General features: G+C 44.9%; 1 protein-coding gene across 1 annotated transcript; it reads left to right on the top strand.

The window, feature by feature from the left end:
- Positions 1-2358: 2358 nt before the first annotated feature.
- Positions 2359-18198, top strand: LURAP1 (leucine rich adaptor protein 1). Its single transcript, XM_040231353.1, has 2 exons — positions 2359-2742; positions 12689-18198. The coding sequence occupies exons 1-2, from the start codon at positions 2545-2547 to the stop codon at positions 13208-13210; spliced, it is 720 nt and encodes a 239-aa protein (XP_040087287.1). The 5' UTR covers positions 2359-2544; the 3' UTR covers positions 13211-18198.
- The last annotated feature ends 1109 nt before the right edge of the window (positions 18199-19307 follow it).

Below are 19307 nucleotides of genomic sequence, written 5' to 3'. Positions count from 1 at the left end.
GGTTATTAAAACAGATTGCTGTGCCCTTTTCTTAGAGTTTTTGATTTAGGAGTCTGGAGGGCAAAGCAGAATACTGCATTTCTAAAAAGTTTCTAGGGGATGGTGATGCTTATTTGAAGTGAGTGGATGGCCATGGCACAGTTTTAGGCAGGGAGAAATATGATCCAATTCAGGAGAAAATTTTACTGTCCTGTGGACAGTGGATTATAAGGACACAGAGGAAGCCAGAAGATAGATTAGATTTTTTTTTTTTTTTTGAGCTCTCCATATTCCATCTGCTTCTTAAAATGGTGAGATGGTATCCTCAAAATGTTAACAGGGCTTGTCTTAGTAGTTGAGGCAATCAGTGACTTCTAATAAGTAAGTATGTGTTAAAGTGAAGTGAAGTTGCTCAGTCGTGTCCAATTCTTTGGGACCCCATGGACTATAGCCTACCAGGCTCCTCAGTCCATGGGATTTTCCAGGCAAGAGTCCTGGAGTGGGTTGCCATTTCCTTCTCCAGGGGATCTTCCTGACCCAGGGATTGAACCCAGGTCTCCCACATTGTAGGCAGACGCTTTACCATCTGAGCTACCAGGGAAGCCCAAGTATGTGTTAGAACAGAATAAATCCCAACATATTTTAAAAAGGTGTCCCTTGGGGTTCCCCCCTCACCCTCTTCTCTCCTCAAACTCACTCTTTATAGATGATCTCATCCACTCTCATGAGCTCTCTGACCATCAAGATTTCTAAACTCATTCCTGCAGATTTTCTCCTGAGCTCCAGGCAGACCTGTGTTCAACTACTGTGTGAACATCCTCACAGGCCCCTCCAGTTCAACATGACTCCTGCAAAAACTATCTCTCCTCAACCCCAGTCTTCTTGGGTTCCCTTCCTTGGTGAATAGCATCAGGTCAAACAGCTCGGAGTCACCCTCAATTTCCTGTCTCTCTCCAGCAATCAGGCCAGGTCTGTTTGCTCACCATTATATTTTTTGTGCCACATACCATGGCTAGAACATAGGAGATTCTCCATAATATTTTTTGAAATCATTTGCTTTCTGAACAAATACTTATTGAATTATAGTATAGATAAACAAATGTTACTAATTATCAAGTCTTGTCCATCATACCTTCTAAAGATTCCTCCTCCATTCAGGTCTAATTCTTTTCCAACTTCACAACCAGCCCCTGTCCAGGACATTTTAGTTTCTTGCCTTCTACCTTGTCTCCTTGACTTCAGATATTCACTCCTTTAATTCTCCTTGCAAAATCCAGAGTATTTTTTTTAAAAAGGCAAATCTATTTTGTCTGTCTCTGATTTAAAACCCTTTCATGGATCAAGGCATACTAAAGAAAAGTATGTTACTTAAAGTTACAAAGGTAACAAGCTGAAAAATAATGATAGAAATAGGGCCAATGGAAAGAGGAAAGTATAGAATGTGCAGTAAATCTTATGTATCATAATAGGAAGTCAGTAGACAATGTTTAAAATCAGGAGATGATGATAAAAGCCTATTGTGGAGCTATGAGTATAAACACCAGGAAAAAATAGCTAAAAGTGGTTGCCTCTGGGAAGTGGAACTAGATGTGGGAAAGGATAGGTCAGGGTAACTATCTTTTATGCCATGGACCAGAATTACTTGGATTAAAAACCAAAATCAAGCCAGAGCATAAAAAGTTTTTTATGGATCCTCATTGCTCATAGAATAAAATCCAAGCATATTAGAACCATCTTCTATAACCCTGTTACTCAAAATGTGGTCCCTGGACCAGCCGCATGACCATCAGCAGGGAGCTTGTTAGAAATGCAGAATCTCTGGCCCTACCCAAGATTTACAAAATCATAATCTGCATTTTAACAAGATTCCCAGATAATCCACATATGTACAGTATAAGAATCATCAGCTTCAATATTTTCTCCTCACTGGCCAAAAGAACTTGACTTCCTCTCCTTTAGTCTAAATTTAGTGGCTTGTGCGTGTGCATGTGTGTGTGTGTGTGTGTGTGTGTGTGTGTGTGTGTGTGTCGGTGGCTAGTTAAATTCCAACCACTGTTTTAGACCCAGCTCCTCTACTCCAGGGGCTTCCCTGGTGGCTCAGACGGGAAAGAATCTACTCCTCCAAGAAGGCTTCCAAAACCCTCTGTAGCTCTGTTAGCACTCTTCCTTAAAATCCCACTTCCCTAACTGAGGGTGCTTCACCTTCCTTCAGCAAACATTCATTGGGCGCCTGCTGAGTGCCTGGCTGGACTCAGCGCCACAGTCGGGAGAAGGCGCTGAGTCTCCTTCAGGTGCATACTCAGCATCACCCAGCCTCACCCATTCCGGAGCCAGAGGTGTATGCGCAGCACCCGAAGATCCACACTCAACACACACATACCGAGCTCTGCGCCGCTTTTCTGAGTGTTACGGCGCCTTCCTCCCTCCGCGACAGAGTGCGGGCGGGGACCCACCGGTTCCGCCCGGCACTAGCAGCCGAAAAAGGAGGACCCCCCCTCCACCCCCCCGCACCGGGAGCGGGATCCCGGCGTCCGGTTGCCCAACCCCGTTCAGGCTTAGGCCCGCATGGAGGGGACCGCGGAGTCCCAGACGCCTGACCTGCGAGACGTGGAGGGCAAGGTGGGCAGGAAGACCCCTGAAGGGCTGCTCCGCGGGCTGCGAGGCGAGTGGGAGCCAGGAACCTCTGGCGCTCTGCTGCTCTCGGGGTCGCCTAGCACGGGCCACAGCCTGGGGGACAAGATCATGGCGCTGAGGATGGAGCTGGTGAGTGGGGGCTGCACGGGCCAGCGGGACGGAGTCTCCAGCGTGGGGCCGGAAAGGATGGACTCACGTACCCAGAGTTGGGCGGGGGAGGAGAGAGTTAAAACCACCTGCCTAACTCCTCAGGATTCCTACCAGATCAATCTTTAATCCTTGGGGTCCATTAATTGCCTTCCCCACCAAGGGTGAGTGGAGTATTGACTCCGGGTGGGAGGTGCAGCACTTGGTAAGTTTTTTTTTTTTTTTGCCAAATAATTGGGAGGGGAGAGGTACGGGTTGGGAAGCCCTGAGAACCTAGGACAGCACAAATCTAGCTCCTCCTTTCCCCCTAGCCACCATTACAGGGCAACAGTTTTTTTCTCCTCCTCCAAACTGGGCCCGGGGTTTGTTCCTCTGTGGCTCCAGTATCCACCCCAACAATCTGCACAGAAGAGATTTGCGTGAAAACTGCCTGGACTAGGGCCACTAAAAACATCCTCTTTCCCTAGCATCCCCCACACTCACGGACAATATTTGAAAGTTCCTAGGAGCTTAGCAGACAGCGAGGAGCAGCACCAGCGTGTTGACCTCACCTCCTCAGACCCTGTCTCCTTCTTGCCAGCCCTCAAGTACACTGGAGATTTGCATCTCATCTGCACTTCCTTGGGGAGAAGACGAGGAAACCAGCACCCAGCCCCTTCCCTGTTGCTGCTGCTCTAGATTCAGAGCCAAAAGGGCAGTTGGAGCCTCCCAGGCTCCCTAGGGCCCTGGTTCCGGTGAAGGGGGTGATCTACACCTGCCACCACTTTGCAACCAATTCTAGGGAACTGAGGAATTGCCAGCTACCTTCTGGCCTAGAACCAGGAGCCCACAGTGAGTGTGTCAGCTAATAGGTCTTCCTGGAGCCCCACTGTGCCCAGTTCTGTGCCATGCTGAGGTGTGTGTGTGTGTGTGTGTGTGATGCTGAGGGGTGCGTGTGGCATGCAGAGGTGTGTGTGTGTGTATGTAGGGAGACGTTGGGAGGGAGGTCTTGGGACTTCCTGAAAGGATGGGAGGAGAATTTCGTGGGCAAAGCAGTCAGGGAAGGCTCCCTGGAGGAAGGATTTGAATGCCATGTGTGCGTTTGGCCTTGAAGATTGGAAGCTATTGCCAGATTCTCCCCAGGAGGGTTGTAACTGTGCCCACCTAAGGGAGGGGTCTGGCTTTGCCTCACTGTACAAACATTAGCTCAGGGCAGAGAAAGAGCTAACTTAGAATGTCTTGCTTTGGAAACTAACTTTCACCAAGTGCATGAGCCAGGAATCATGCTGAACATTTTACAAGATAGTCTCCTAGTTCTCACGGAAACTTATTAGGTAAGGGATATTTTATAGATGAAGAAACTGAGGCACAGAGAGGCGAAGTAGCTGCCCAAAGTCAGACAAAAAGTAGAAAGTATAGCCAAGTTTTGAATTCAGATGATTTGCCTGCGCTTTACATTTTCAGTATTGAGACCTGCTTTGTGCCAGATGCACGAAATGTCTTTTATGTCACCGGAGGGAGAAAAGCAGTTATCGTTTCCCCCTCTCACAGAGGAAACAGGCTTGCAGGTGCTGAGGGGCTTGCCTGAGCTCGCACGGGGAGGAGCCATGGCTGGTCTCTCTGGCTTTAACTCTTTCCTGTCTTTGGTGGAGATTGCGTGTGTGCTAAGTCACTTCAGTCGTGTCCGACTCTTTGCGACCCCATGGACTGTAGCCTGCCAGCCTCCTCTGTCCGTGGGATTCTCCAGGCAAGAATACTGGAGTGGGTTGCGAGGCCCTCCTCCAGGAGATCGTCCTGACCCAGGGATTGAACTGGGGACTCCTCAGTCTCCTGCATTACCAGGTGGATTCTTTATCACTGGCACCACCTGGGAAGCCCTGGTGGAGATTACCTATCAGTAAACTTGAAAGGATACGTTTCACTTTTGTTTGGGTCTTTCTGCATTCCTGACCCAGCCCGGCCTGGGGCCCAAGGCTACCTATGAAAGACACAAGGGAGGGAGCCTTCTGGTCCTGCTCAGGGAGAGGTTCCCTAAGTGCCCGCTCCATTCCTTTCCCCTCCTCTGCAAAGGTGCCTTTGGTCTCTTTATGTACTCAGCACTGGGGAGGACAAGGGGTGGGGCATTGCGGGGAGGGGGTTCCCCTGGAGCCACTTGTGGCAGAACTAGTCCAAGCCCTGTAAGTAGTGTCCTTCAACTGCCCCTCACCCAGCTTTCCTGCAGGGAGTGGGCAGGCCTGCCCTTGAGGCCAAGGTCATCCCTGCCTCTTGGCCACTTCCCTCCCCTACTCAAAAGTTGACTGAACCAGACAGAGTCTGGGATCTGTGGGAAGGGAAAACAGTGGCAACCTCCCATACTTAATCCTCCCACCCACAGAACTGTTGCTATGGCAACCCACCCCTACAGACCAGTTTGAGAAAAAGCTTTAGGCAGAGAGAGAGAAGGCATGGGTTCAAGTCCTGGCTTTGCTCCTGATTCTTTTGTGATTTTGAGCAGAGCCCTGACTCTCTTTGGCCTCAGTTTTTCTACTTCTAGAGGGAGGGTAGGGGGGCGGGCCAAGGGTAACAATAGTCTGGGAATCTCAGTCTCAAACCAGGGAGCTAAGACTCAGATCTCTGGGTTTTTGTGCCTGGACTTGATTTAGATTGAGCCTGTGAGTGAGCTGTACTTGTGACCTTAGGGCTGGTCAGAGCGTCTGACAGTATGCTTGTTAAGGGAGGAATGGAGAACCTGAATTCCCCTGGGAAGAGAACTGGGTTGGAGTGGCCTCTGAGGCTGCATCTTTTCTGCGCGGTTTATCCCCTTTCTGTTTCCAGAGAGATTGGTGTGAAATGAGTGTTTCTTTTTCTGGCAAGAAAGCCTTGCTTTCTTCTATTCTGAGCAGTTGCGCTGTCACAGTCAGGGAATCCCACTGTCACAGGACTGTAAGATCTGCTGCTCAGATTCATTTCTCACCAGTGTAATAAAACCCAGCCCCCCAACCCTGAGACCAGCAAAGACACCAAAGAATCATAGCACTGAAGCCAACCTACCCAATCCTAGCCTAAGCACCATAAATGAACTGGGTGGGACCTGCTACTCTCAGGGAGCTCACAGTCTAGGTTAGGGGAGAAACAGAGTAGCCACTGGTACAGGTGCTGGAACCCACAGAGTACTTCCTGGAAGTTTTCACTGTAGAGTGACATGGTCGTCAGATATGTGTCCTGGAAAGGCACAACTGAATTGGAGATGCAAGCTATTTCCTCTGGTTAGAATGACTCTCCATTGCTTTGTCTGGCTAAGGCTCACTTGACTTTCAAGTCTCAGCTCCTGTCCTTTATTCTAGGAAGCATTTCCTTACTCCCCTGGTTAGGTTGTAGTCCTCTGGGTACCCACAGCTCTCTGTGTAGCATTTACGTCCCCTGGCATTTCCTGCTCTGAAATTTAAGTGTTTGTATCTTTGTCTTATCTTATCTACTAGACTGTGAACTCCTAGGGCAAGAAATGGTGTCTTGTCTTGCTTTATCTACAAAATGCCATGCCTATAAAAAACACTCAATAAATATTGTTCCACGACTGAATGGCTTAATTTCATCTTGAAGAAGTATGGGGAAGACTTTCTAGAGGAGGCAACATTTGAGTTGGGCCTTGAATATAGTCAATGGGAATTCCAGTTCAAGATGGCATGTTAAACACATGCATTTACTTCCATTCCCTCTTGAAACTCCATTAAAAGCTAGTAAAGAGCTTATTTTTAAAGCCATGAAGCCATTAGGACAAGAACAGGAGAGAAGGTGATAGAAATAAAATCTGGAAGCTGAAAGCAGAAGGAAGAGTAGTAACTAAGTAGTCTTGAAAAAAGCTGAATTCCAAGCCAGCAATAAAGAAAGCAGGAAAAGCAATCCATTTTGCACCTCAAAGGTCTCAGGAGCTGTTCTCAGATATTTCTGGAACTGAGGGTGCAAATGGAGCTGAACACAAATGGGTTGATGAATGTCTATCTAATAATCATACTCTTTAAGATTCCCTTCACAACTGGGCAACTAATTGCCCACTACTCCTTTATCATCGCAGAAGACTGGAAATGTACGTTTTGGAAAGAAGGGAACAGAAGGAAGGGAAGAAGGGGAAGGGCAGAAGGCTGGAAAGCAGGAAGAAAGGGAAGGAGGGAGGGATGGAAGAAGGGAGGAAAGAGGAAGGGAGGATAAAATGAAGCAGGAGAAGCATTTTTAGTATGAGAAGTTTTGTTTAATGCATTTAGTTTGGTCATGGACTAAATGGTTTCACCTTTAATCTATTTGTCCCCAGCATGAAATAATTGAATATAATCTCTTTTATCTTGTATCATTAATAGTATAGTATATGGTACTTCAGTTATTTATGTCCAGATCTCCTTATTGAAACTGTAAGCTTCTGTTAAGTAGGGAGAGTTTCTCCATTATCTTTGTGTTCAGTTCAGGCGCTCAGTTGTGTCCAACTCTTTGTGACCTCATGGACTGCAGCACACCAGGCCTCCCTGTTCATCACCAACTCCCAGAGTTTACTCAAACTCATGTCCATTGAGTCAGTGATGCCATCCAACCATCTCATCGTCTGTCATCCCCTTCTCCTCCTGCCTTCAGTCTTTCCCAGCATCAGGGTCTTTTCCAGTGAGTCAGTTCTTTGCATCCTGGCCAAAGTATTGGAACTTGGCTTCAGCGTCAGTCCTTCCAATGAACATTCAGGACTGATTTCCTTTAGGATGGACTGGTTGGATTATCTTGCAGTCCAAGAAGACTCTCAAGAGTCTTCTCCAACACCACAATTCAAAACCATCAATTCTTTGGTGCTAAGCTTTCTTTATAATCCAAATCTCACATCTATACACAACTGCCGGAAAGACCATAACTTTGACTAGACGGACATTTGTTAGCAAAGTAATGTCTCTGCTTTTTAATATGCGGTCTGGGTTGTCTTTGTGTAATTACTAGAAGATCCAGGTACCCAATAATCATTTGTTTAATTGAATTCAAGTTGGGATAATCTTCCAAAAACACAAATAATTTCAGGTACAAAATTTTCTGTGCTTATGCCATAGTAGATAAGTTAATTATAATAATAGGTATAGCTGCCTTTTATTGATTAGTGAATACTTGTCAGACAGTATGCCATGCCTGTGACTGTTCCTTCTACTTCTTAATAAACCTTTAGAGAGTATCCTCTTTTACCATGAAGAAATGATGGCTTAAAGGGAAAATATATTCTCATTTCATATGGCTCATTAGTGGCAAAACCGGAATTTGAATCTAGGACTGTTTAATTCCAGTGGCTGTATTTTTCTCAGTGTACAAATACTCGGTCTTATTTCTGGCTTATCATTGTTGATTTGAGTGAAGCATTTATTTCCTGAATAGTTTAATAAATACTTATCAAGTAATATATATTTAAAAAAATAATAAACCAAAAGTCTCCAGATTGGGAGACACCAAGCAGAGTCTGAGAGCAAGAAGGGTTAAATTAAAATATACCAAATGTTATGTAATATCCCTCCTAGCTTTTCCCTTACTTGGCTCCCAGAATAATGGCAGCTTTGCTTACATTATATTCTCTAAATGGGTATAATATAGTGAATCTTATGAACCCAAGAGAAACACACACACACACACACACACAAGATACTACCTACGTTACCCAATTGAACAGCCTCACTGAATAACTCTTAGTGAGGTTCCGGGTTGGCAAGCCTCAGGCACAGAGTTTCCAATCAGCTTTTTTAGAGACCAGTCTGAAGTGTGAGCAGCAGCTTAAGATTGTAAGACTGGTGAAACCCTTTAACTATATAGACTTAAACAGGAAAAAAAAAAAAAACTTGAATAGAGATATTCAGAGAGATAAGAACTTAATCATTAATTATATCCTTAAAGAGATAATATTGCAGTCATAAACAAAAATGGAAAGTTATAAAAGGAAACATGTAAGGACTTCCCTGGTGGTTCAGTGGCTAAGACTCTGCACTCCCAGTGCAGAGGACTCGGGTTCAGTCCCTGGTCAGGGAACTAGATCCCACTAAACATTCTGCATACCACATCTAAAGATTCTGCATGCTGCAAGTAAAAGACCCTGCATGCCACAACTAAAAAGAAAAAGAAGAAGAAGAAGACAAAAAATCCAAGATCTAGAAACAACTCTTGAAAATAAAAACATGATAGGAAAAAATGAAAAACTCAATAGAAGAGTTGATAATGTTGAAATTTTTCACAAACTAGAATACACATAGGAAGAGGAGGAAGAGAGGAAAAATAGAGGATCCATTCAGGGTACCTTCTATCCAAATAAAGATATTTCCAGGAAAAACAAAAGTGTGTGTGTGTGTGTGTGTGTGTGTGTGTGTGTGTGTGTATAGGTGCACAGGCTTAGACAATTAAGAATCTGTCTGCAATGTGGGAGATCCAGGTTTTATTCCTGGGTCGGGAAGATCCCCTCGTGAAGGAAATGGCAACCGACTCCAGGACTCTTGCCTGGAGAATTGCGTGGACAGAGGAACCTGGCAGGCTACAGCCCATGGGGTCGCAAAGAGTCGGACATAACTGAGCGACTAAACACTTTCACACTTTCATATATATACACATGTATTTTCATATATATATATAATCATCAATGAAATAATTAAAATCTCCCAGAACTGGAGGACATGAGCCTATAGATTAAAGGTACCCAACAAATGACCAATTCAGTGGATGAAAGCAGAATCACACAATGGTAAATCATTGTGATAATTTAGGACACTGGGGATCATGAGAAGGTCCTAAAAACTTGTAGAAAGAGTGAGAAGGTGGTCACATACAATAAATCAGAATGGCATCAGACTTTTAAAATGAAGCACTGAAAATTAGAAGATGATGGAACAATGCTTTAAATTCTGACAAACTTTTCAACCTATATTTCTATGCTCAGCTAATCAGTCAATAGTGTGAGGAATGAATAACAATGTTTTAAAACATGTGAAGCTTCAACAATATACCTCCTATGCAGGTATATCTATGCAGACTTTTCTTGGGAAGCTAATGGAGGAAAAGCACCACACATACATTAAGGAGTAAATCAATAAAAAAGATGTGGGATCCAGGAATTGGGATCCAACTCAAGAGAGAGGCAAAGGGAATCCCCAAGATGATAGTGAAGGGAGATAGATCTCTAGAGGATAGTTGTGCAGCAGGGACAGATTGGAGCAGGTCAGAAACTGCCTCGAAGAAGAGGGAATAGATAGAACATGTGATATGTGTTTAAAAGTCTTGGGGAGGGTGGAATGAATCGGGAGAGTAGTACTGATATATATAAAAGATGCTTACTCCTTGGAAGGAAAGTTATAACCAACCTGGACAGCATATTAAAAAGCAGAGACATTACTTTGTCAACAAAGGTCCGTCTAGTCAAGGCTATGGTTTTTCCAGTGGTCATGTACGGATGTGAGAGTTGGACTATAAAAAATGCTGAGCGCCAAAGAATTGATGCTTTTGAACTGTGGTGTTGGAGAAGACTCTTAAGAGTCCCTTGGACTGCAAGGAGATCCAACCAGTCCATCCTAAAGGAGATCAGTCCTGGGTATTCATTGGAAGGACTGATGTTGAAGCTGAAACTCCAATACTTTGGCCACCTGATGCAAAGAAATGACTTATTTGAAAAGACCCTGATGCTGGGAAAGATTGGGGGCAGGAGGAGAAGGGGACAACAGAGGATGAGATGGTTGGATGGCATCACCGACTCAATGGACATGGGTTTGGGTGGGCTCCAGGAGTTGGTGATGGACAGGGAGGCCTGGCGTGCTGCAATTCATGGAGTCGCAAGGAGTTGGACATGACTGAGCAACTGAACTGAACTGATATATATACACTGCTGCTGCTGCTGCTAAGTCGCTTCAGTCATGTCCGACTCTGTGCAACCCCAGAGATGGCAGCCCACCAGGCTCCCCCGTCCCTGGGATTCTCCAGGCAAGAACTGGAGTGGGTTGCCATTTCCTTCTCCAATATATATAATGTGTCTAATAGATAGCTAGTGGGAAGGTGCTGTATATCACAAGGAGCTCAACTCAGTGCTCTATGATGACTTAGAGGGATGGGGTAGGGGGTGGGAGGGGGCGCTCAAGAGGAAGGGGATCTATATATACATATAGCTGTTTCACTTTGTTGTACAGTGGAAGCTTACACAACATTGTAAAGCAATTATACTTCAGTTAAAAAGAAATAAAGCTTTGAGAGGGAAATTTAGACTACTGGGAGAGAGTTTAGGGATGACTTACTGATAACAATATACCAAACTAAGACAGTAGTTGTGGTAGTAGTAGTAATAATAAGGATAATAATTATTATCTAAAAAGGAAAACTTAAAGTTGTAAAAAAAAAAAAATGGAAAAGTAACCACAGTAAATCACATGGCTTAGCTGTGAGTGGCATTTCCAAATTCTAATAAGGTAAATGCTGAATGATTAATTTTATTACATACATTGTAATAAAATGGGGAGGGTGTGGGTATGGCAGAGATATAGGGAGTAGGATGAAAGAGTTAAATCCTTAACCTTCTATTATATACAAAGTCAATAGAAAATACTTAAAAATCCCTAATCAGTTATTTAGAAATTAGAAGGTAAGTACCAAAATAAATGGGCCTCCTTGGTGGCTCAGCAGGAAAGAAACCACCTGCAATGCTGGAGACATAGACATGGGTTTGATCCCTGGGTTGGGAAGATCCCTTGGAGGGGGGCATGGCAACCCACTCTAGTATTCTTGCCTGGAGAATCCCATGGACAGGGGAGACTGGCTACATTCCGTAGGGTTGCACAGAATTAGACACAACTGAAGTGACTGGGCACACATGCAACAAAATAAATAGCTAAAAAATTAATAGTAGTTGTCTTTGGCAAGTGGGATTTAGGATGGGGAAACTTACTTTTCTTAACAAATCTTACAGAACTATTTGCTTCTTTAATCTATATACATCTATAGATGTATATAGAAACTAAATGAAATGAAATTTAAAAGTTATGTGTGGCAGGACCTGGAATTCCCATGGAAATATGGTAGAGATGAAGTTAGAGGGATGAGCATGAGCCATATTATGACAGGCTTTTGAATACCTGCTGCTAAAATATTCCAATATTCTATTTTCTGAGAGCAGTGCAGAGCCCTTAAAGGTTCTTGAGCAAGGGAGGGACAAGTTCAGACTTGTGCTTGGGGAAGATGACTCAGTGCATCTGAGCTGGAAAGGACCCTAGAGATTACCCAGTAAGTCAGACTTGCACTCAGTGCAGACAGGGAGACTGGTGTATAGTAGAGGGAAGCGCCAAATCCCCAGCCAGCAGGATTCTGACCCTTTGAAGCTCTAGCCAACCCTTACCTCCCCACAGTGGCTACTGCCACACCCCAAAGGGACTGGGGGACCAGGCTAGCATCCTCTTTATGCCACACCCCCAGCTCATGCCTCCGTTTGGCCCAATCTATTTCCCAATTAACACTTGGCCCCCTCTAAGGCAACTTTTTGGATGACTGCTTCTAAGTCTTACTGGTGAATCTGGACTGGTTCAGTAGTAAATATCCTATCTGTGAAGTTTAAATCTCAGTAGGATTGGATTTTAATATTTAATATTTATTGAGATCTCACTCTATACCAGGTACAGTGGTCCATACTTAATAGACAACATCTCAAAACTCTCCCAACCACCCTGTGAGGTGAGTCATTTAAACCTGTTTCACAAACAAGGAAACCCAGGGCCAACAAAGGCAAGAAAGTTGCCCACAGTCATAAAGCTGGACCAGTTGTAGAGCTGAGATTTTAAGCAGCAATCTCTCTGCTTCTAAAGCCTACAGTCCAAACCATTCTATTTACATGGTTCTTGAAAGTCAAGCATTGTTGGTTGGATTACAAGGTAGAGGCCTCTAGAAACACTGGGGAAACCCATGGCCCAGAACCTGGGACTGATTTCTTCTCCCACTCCCCTAGGCTTGCCTGAGAGCCATCGACGTGAAGATCCTGCAGCAGCTGGTGGCCTTGAATGAGGGCATTGAGGCGGTGCGCTGGCTGTTGGAGGAGAGGGGCACGTTGACCAGCCACTGCAGCAGCCTCACCAGCAGCCAGTATAGCCTGACAGGCGGGAGCCCAGGCCGCTCAAGGCGAGGCAGCTGGGACAGCCTGCCAGACACAAGCTCCGCTGACCGGCTGGACAGTGTCTCCATCGGCAGCTTCCTGGACACGGTGGCGCCCAGCGAGCTGGATGAACACGGCCCCCCTGGGGCTCCCCGCCCCGAGATGGACTGGGCAAAGGTTATACCTGGGGGGGACAGGGCCAGGACTGAGGTGGGCCTGACAGCCGCCAGGCTAGGGAGCCTGAGGGCCGTGTGGAAACCCCCAGGGGAGGGGCTGCAAGCTGCACCTCCTGAGCCGCCAGAGGATGAGAGTGCCAAGCTGGGCTTCGAGAGCCACTGGTACTGGGGCCAGTGCCAGGATGATGTGACCTTCCTGTAACGACTCTTCCACCCTTTTGTACTCCTATGGCTCTTTCATCACTAGGCCCTGGTCTCCCTTGAATTTGTTCTCCCTCTATCTGGAATTCGGAAGAGGCTGCATTGAAATCAGTTACCATGAAACCTGGCCTTACCATCCCTCTGGTCCCTGGGGAGGCCCTGCCTTTAACCTTCAATTATTGGGTCCCTAGAGCTATTTCCATAGATACATGGACTCTAGAGGCTTGACCTGTGGCTCCAGGTGTGATAATATCTCTTCTTTCCCTACAACTAGGTAAGGATTTGAGGGTTTAGCATTCCTATGAAATCACTGATGAAGGGACTGGGATGTGATTACCTCACCCAACTTCTAGGAACCTTAGCCCCACTCTTGGCCAATATGGAGGTCTGTGGAGGGACATGGACATTCAGGGCCAAACCTCCATGGATTAGCCCTCCCAGAAGCCTTTGGGGTTGGTAGGGCCACCCCTTCCTGGCTGGTGAGTGATGTCATTTCCTGCAAGGATGGATTAGCCTTTCCTTTGTACCAGTCTTTTAGTGATGATAGATAGAAGGGTATTTGAGTCCCTGCTGCTAAGTGAAACCATATTATTTATTCTCCCTATCATTCCTTCTTGTGAGTGGGACTATACTACCCTCCTGGCAGGAAAGTTTCTCAGTCAGATGTTTGCACTTCTCAGAAAGGTTCTTTCTGTTTAAACAGGGAGTTCTCATTTTATTCCAGGGATTCTCACTTCCTCTCTGACCACCTGCCTGTCTGGTGCCTGCACTCCTGTTTCTCTGCTTTTAGGGAGGAAACTGGCAGGGGCCTCCACCTACAGATTTCAACAGTCTGTTTGGCCTGCCCTGCCATAGTCCCCTGTTTTATTCTGTCCCTGGGTTGCCCCCATTCTTGTATTCTGGCTCCAAATCTGTCTGCCAGAAGGTTCAGCCTTTGTGTCTCCACACCTTCTCAGTTTCTACTCTGGGCCTCAGGCCTTTAATATGCAGATGAGTCCTTCAACTTCTGATGGGAGCCAGAGGGAGAAGCTTGGGGTGTACCAGAATCTCCAAAAGGGGGAGATATCTTCTCAGGTTCTGTGATTCCCCTTCCCCGATCCTGCCCCAGAACTTCCACCATTTGGACACTAAGATGCCGGCCTGGGGCTGGGACACAAGGAATCCCCTTGTCTGGGTTACAGTGTGGGGCGTGGCAGAGAAAGACTGAAGCTCTTTGGTCTTAGGCCCCGCAACCTGGGAGGGGGGGAGTAGGAGGGAAAGACTGCTTTCCTTCCTCTCTTCGAGCAAGCTCTAGACTCCTGGGACTGCAGAGGAAGCGGGGCACTGGCTCTGGTCCTGGGTCCCAGGGCCCTAGTGAGTTATACCACAGAAGGGACTCAGGGAAGCTGCCAACCTGGGGCCCAGGGAGGGGACAGGCCCAGGGAGAGGGTGGAGATGAGGGCTATGACTGATGTCAGAGTATGAATTCTTGGAAATTAACCCCTGGAACCCCGGGTACTGCCCCTATGTTGGTCCCTGTCTTTCCTGGGCCCTGAAACTATTAATAGATTATTGGAAGGAAAAAAGGATGTCAGGTGATCCTTGCCTGTTTGCTGTGCCCTCCTGAGTTGAGAAGATCCTCTGAAGAAGGAAATGGCAATCCACTCCAGTATTCTTGCCTGGGAAATCCCATGGACAGAGGAGCCAGGCAGACTACAGTCCATGGGGTCGCAAAGAGTCGGACACGACTAAGCGACTTCACTTCCTGACTTGAGGAATCTTCCTGAAATTCTAGAATAACTCCTGCAGTTTCTCTACTTTTCATTCTATGCTGGGGAAGGGACAGAAGCCAAGTTGTTCATCTCTAGTTCCCATAAACTCCTCAAGTCTTGTCCCGAAACCCCCACCCAGATCCTTTTCAGGCAATACATTTGATTTGCGGCCCTCCTCTAAAGACCGTGTTTCCTCCTCTCCTCTCAAAGGGATTGAAATCTCTAAAGAATATAAGTAAGTCTCTTCTTTGCTGCCCACCAGCCCTCTCCTTACCATCCCTCTTGGTCTCGGGGCTCCTGACCTCCCTTTAGGTTGGGAATTCAAGTACCCTTTCCCAGTACCCTGACCCTGTTGCCATTTTGTGGTGACTTTGGGTAACTATCTTTCTTTTTGAAACCCCTGTGTTCCTTTTCTAAGCTTGCTGGTTCATTTAATCTACAAACTTCTGAGCTGAAGAGGTTGTCCGCCCTCTTGTGGCCATTATGCACCATTGCTGGAGTAGCTGGGTGAAACCTTCAGGCTCAAATAGAGCTTTAATGAAGACCAGCCCTCTCATTGCACAGACAGGTTAGAAAGACAGGCCTAGAGAAGGCAGAGAGTGCCCCAGATTTGCCTGTGGTAACTCTGAGGATCCTCAGGTTAAAGAACCCAGATCACCTGCCTACCTGGCCGTCCACCAGAGTTTCATCACTTGGCCAGGCCATCCCCTTACTGCACCCTGTCAACATCATCCAAGCCCAAAGGATCTGAAGGCAATTTTCTCCCTGTTTTAACACTCAGGTTCTTACCTTGTCCTAGAAAGGCAGCTTGGTGTTTGCAGAAAGAGCCACAGGCTCTGAGGAAAGAGACCCTAGGACCAGAATTGGGTAAAGGGTGCATTAATCTGGACCAGGGAAAATCAGTCCTGGACCAAATATTTTTCTGGGAAGGCAGGGTGAGTAGGCCCAACATCCTGGGATCAGAACTCAGCATTACAGACCTGGACGTTAGAAGCAGGAGACAGGGATGGCAGATGAGAGAGAAATTCAAATGGATCCTGAGGAGTTAGGAGCTTCAAAGTCAAGGGATTACAGCTCAGTTTGGATAGGCATCTCAGAGTGTTGAGAGGCTAGAGAGGTGGGTGAGTGGGGCTGCCTGGGAACTCCAGGTAACCTGGATATACCATCTTAATACCTTAGATTTCGTTTCACTCCCAGAGAAGCTGGTAAACACACACCCTTGGTCCCTCCTACCTGCTTCTGTACTGGCTGTTTAAGGCTTAGCTCTCCTGTTAGTTTAGACCTTTCCCGGTTATGAAGAGGACCTGTTTAGGAGCTCAAAGAAGAAGACATGAAAAGGGAGAGAGGTGCAGAAAGACAAAAAAACAATGAGATGAAAATGGAGTCTTGAAAATATGATCAGAGGGAGCATACTATCCTCTAAGTGGGCTGCAGACTTTTGTCAGAGTCAGGGTCAAGGCAGACGCGAGACTGCTCTTGGTAGATGTGGAAACAGCACCTGAGAGGGTAAGAGGTGATGCTGCTGGGATGAGTCTATCAAGGAGACGTGAGACCATGTGAATGCTCAGGTATGAGAGCCTGCATTTAGGACAGGGTAGTGAACTTGAGCACTGGACTGACTGGGAGCTCAGTGGCAGCTTAGGTGAGAAATGTTTGGAGCTTGCAGTGGACTCAGGCTCACTTTGTGCACGGTGCCAGGCATGTACTGGGTGTTCAGTAACACCCAGAGTAGAGGAATAAATGTGTGTAAACCCAGGAAGAGACGTGACTTATAATTTAAAAAGTGGTTAATTAGGTAGGAATGGGAAATTAAAAGTATTATTCCATTCTCAGAAACACTATAAATAATGCATTATTAACATAGATAATAAATGAACTATAGTATGAACCTAGGTCAGTCTGACTGCAGAGGCTTCCAGGAAGTCTTCCCTGATTCCCCATTCCATTCTCACAGACCTTACTCTCCTTGGAGAACAGGTTATGCTGCCCAGCAGCAGGGCCAGTGTACATGTTTTCTATTGCTGCTATGACAAACTGTCACAAGCTTAATGGCTTAAAACAACACAAATGTGTTATCTTACAGTTCTGGAGGCCATAGGTGTGAAATCAATTTTATTGGGTTAAGTTATAAAGTGTTGGTAACCTCTTCTGGAGACTCTAGGGGGCAGTCCATTTATTTGCCTCTTCTAGCTTCTAGAGGCTGCTTGTGTTCCTTGACTCATGGCCCCTTCCTCCATCTTCAAAGCCAGCAACATAGAATTCTGCCTTTCTGACCTCTACTTCCGTTCTTACATCTTTCTCTGATTCTCCTGTCTCCTATTAGGAGGATTACATTGTGATTATATATCCTCGTGCTTACATTGGGCCCACTGTGATAACAGAATCATGTCCCCATCTCAAGATCCCTACTTTAACCATATCTTCCAAGTCGTTTTTGCCATATAAGGTAAACTATTCCCAGATTCTGGAGATTAGGACTTGAACATCTTTGGAGGAAGGACCGTTATTCAGCCCTCCTCAAGCAGAGATGGAGGGTGGGCGGGAAGATGTACCCAGGCCCAGAACAAGCCTCTCAGCGTGTGTCGAGCCTCCTTCAGCCTGGAGTGAGAGGTGGTGCCAAGGGGAGATAGGCAGCCCAGGCCCCATGTCTAGAGAATGGCAAATGCCTCCTGCATCACTACCAAAGAGAGCTGAGAGTGAAGGTCATACTTGGGAGAAAGTCTCAGTTTAGGGAACTTTTCAGATCTGAGACTTCCCTGGTGAATGTAGTGGAGGGTTCCAACAGTTTCTGTCTTCAACATTGCCTCCTCTCCAGAATCATACCTTATTCCTCCTCAAGGTAGAAGATAATTACCAGCTAACACTAGCCTGAGCTCTCTCTAGAGCTAGAGTAGATTAGTTGTCTCTTTTTAAAATTATTATTTTTTTATTCCTTGTTAAACCATGCTCGGCGGAGCATGGTGACCTCTTGTCATTAGTTGATACCAGGCCCCTTTTTGTTTGATTTTCTTCTTTTAATCCCTGATCCTTATTCTCATTCCTCTCCCTGACCCAGACACACACTTCAATGTGTTCAGTATGTGTTTGGATATGTATGTATCTTTGAAATATAATTATGTGCTTATGTGTTTTAATGTGTATAAATGATACACTTCTAAAGTAAGCCAACCTTTATAATGAATTAACCCATATTACAGTGATTTAACACAATAAAGATTTATTTTTCACTTACACAGCAGCACAGGTATTCTTGGTTGGATGGCTCTCCTTCACTGCCCATTTCATGTCCTAGACTCCTTCCATTTTCAGGTGGTGATAGGCTGACCCTGTATCGTAAGGTTCTCTATCAATTCTTCACCAAATTGTTACAATCCATTTATGACCATTTTATAAATTGGTTATTTCACTAGCAATTACAAAATGATTATTCTCTAATGCTGTTGTTTTTTCTTCTATTAGTTCTAATTCTCTACAGAAAAACTTTTTTTACATCCTTCAGGACCATTTGGTTACCCTGAAATAAAGTTCATACCAGAATGGTAAGATAAGTGCTTAAATCTCTGCCCTTATTTATCCCTTTCAAATAGTAAGTTGATGTCCTAGCAACTTGGTGTTCAATGATTTTGTTTTGTTTTACTTTCTTTTTAAATCATTGTTGTGAACTTATTGTTTTATATATTTAATGTCTTTTAATCATTTTGTAGTTATTTTTTTGTTTTATATTATGAAAAATCTTGAGTGTAAACAATAGTAGAGAAAATAGTATAATGAATTTCCATGCATCCATCACCCAGCTTCAATAATTATCAACTCTGGTCAATCTTGGTTTATTTATTCCCTCAACTACTCTTCCCTTAACCAAGATTATTTTGAAGCAAAACTAGTTATGATTCCAGTTTATTTATAATGTTTTATTATGTACCTCTAAAATATAAGGACTTTTATTATGATTATTGCACCTAAAATTAATAATTCCTTAATATAATAAAATATAGCTATTTAATTTCTGATAAACTTTTAGTATCAGGATTATGCTGGCCTCTTAAAAGAGGTTAGGAAGTGTTTCTCCTTTGTTTTCTGAAAACACTTTTGTAACTTTGGTAGCATTATTCAGTATTTGACAGACTTCATCAGTGAAATAATCTAGGGTTGGAGTTTTCTTTGTGGGGGAGGGTTTTGATAAATTCAATTTCTGTGATACATATAGAGGTATTTCAACTTTTAATTTCATTTTGAGTTACTTTTGGTAAGTTGTGTTTTTCAAATTGTTTCAATTAAGTTGTTGAATTTATTGGCATAAAATTATTTATAACACTGCCTTGTTATTTTTAAAAAACTATTCATTGG

This window comes from Oryx dammah, unplaced genomic scaffold, assembly GCF_014754425.2.
Source record: "Oryx dammah isolate SB20612 unplaced genomic scaffold, SCBI_Odam_1.1 HiC_scaffold_28, whole genome shotgun sequence".
In the NCBI taxonomy this organism is placed as follows: Eukaryota; Metazoa; Chordata; class Mammalia; order Artiodactyla; family Bovidae; genus Oryx; species Oryx dammah.
Note: the sequence above shows the minus strand (reverse complement) of the source record. Positions and strands in the feature narration are given on the sequence as shown.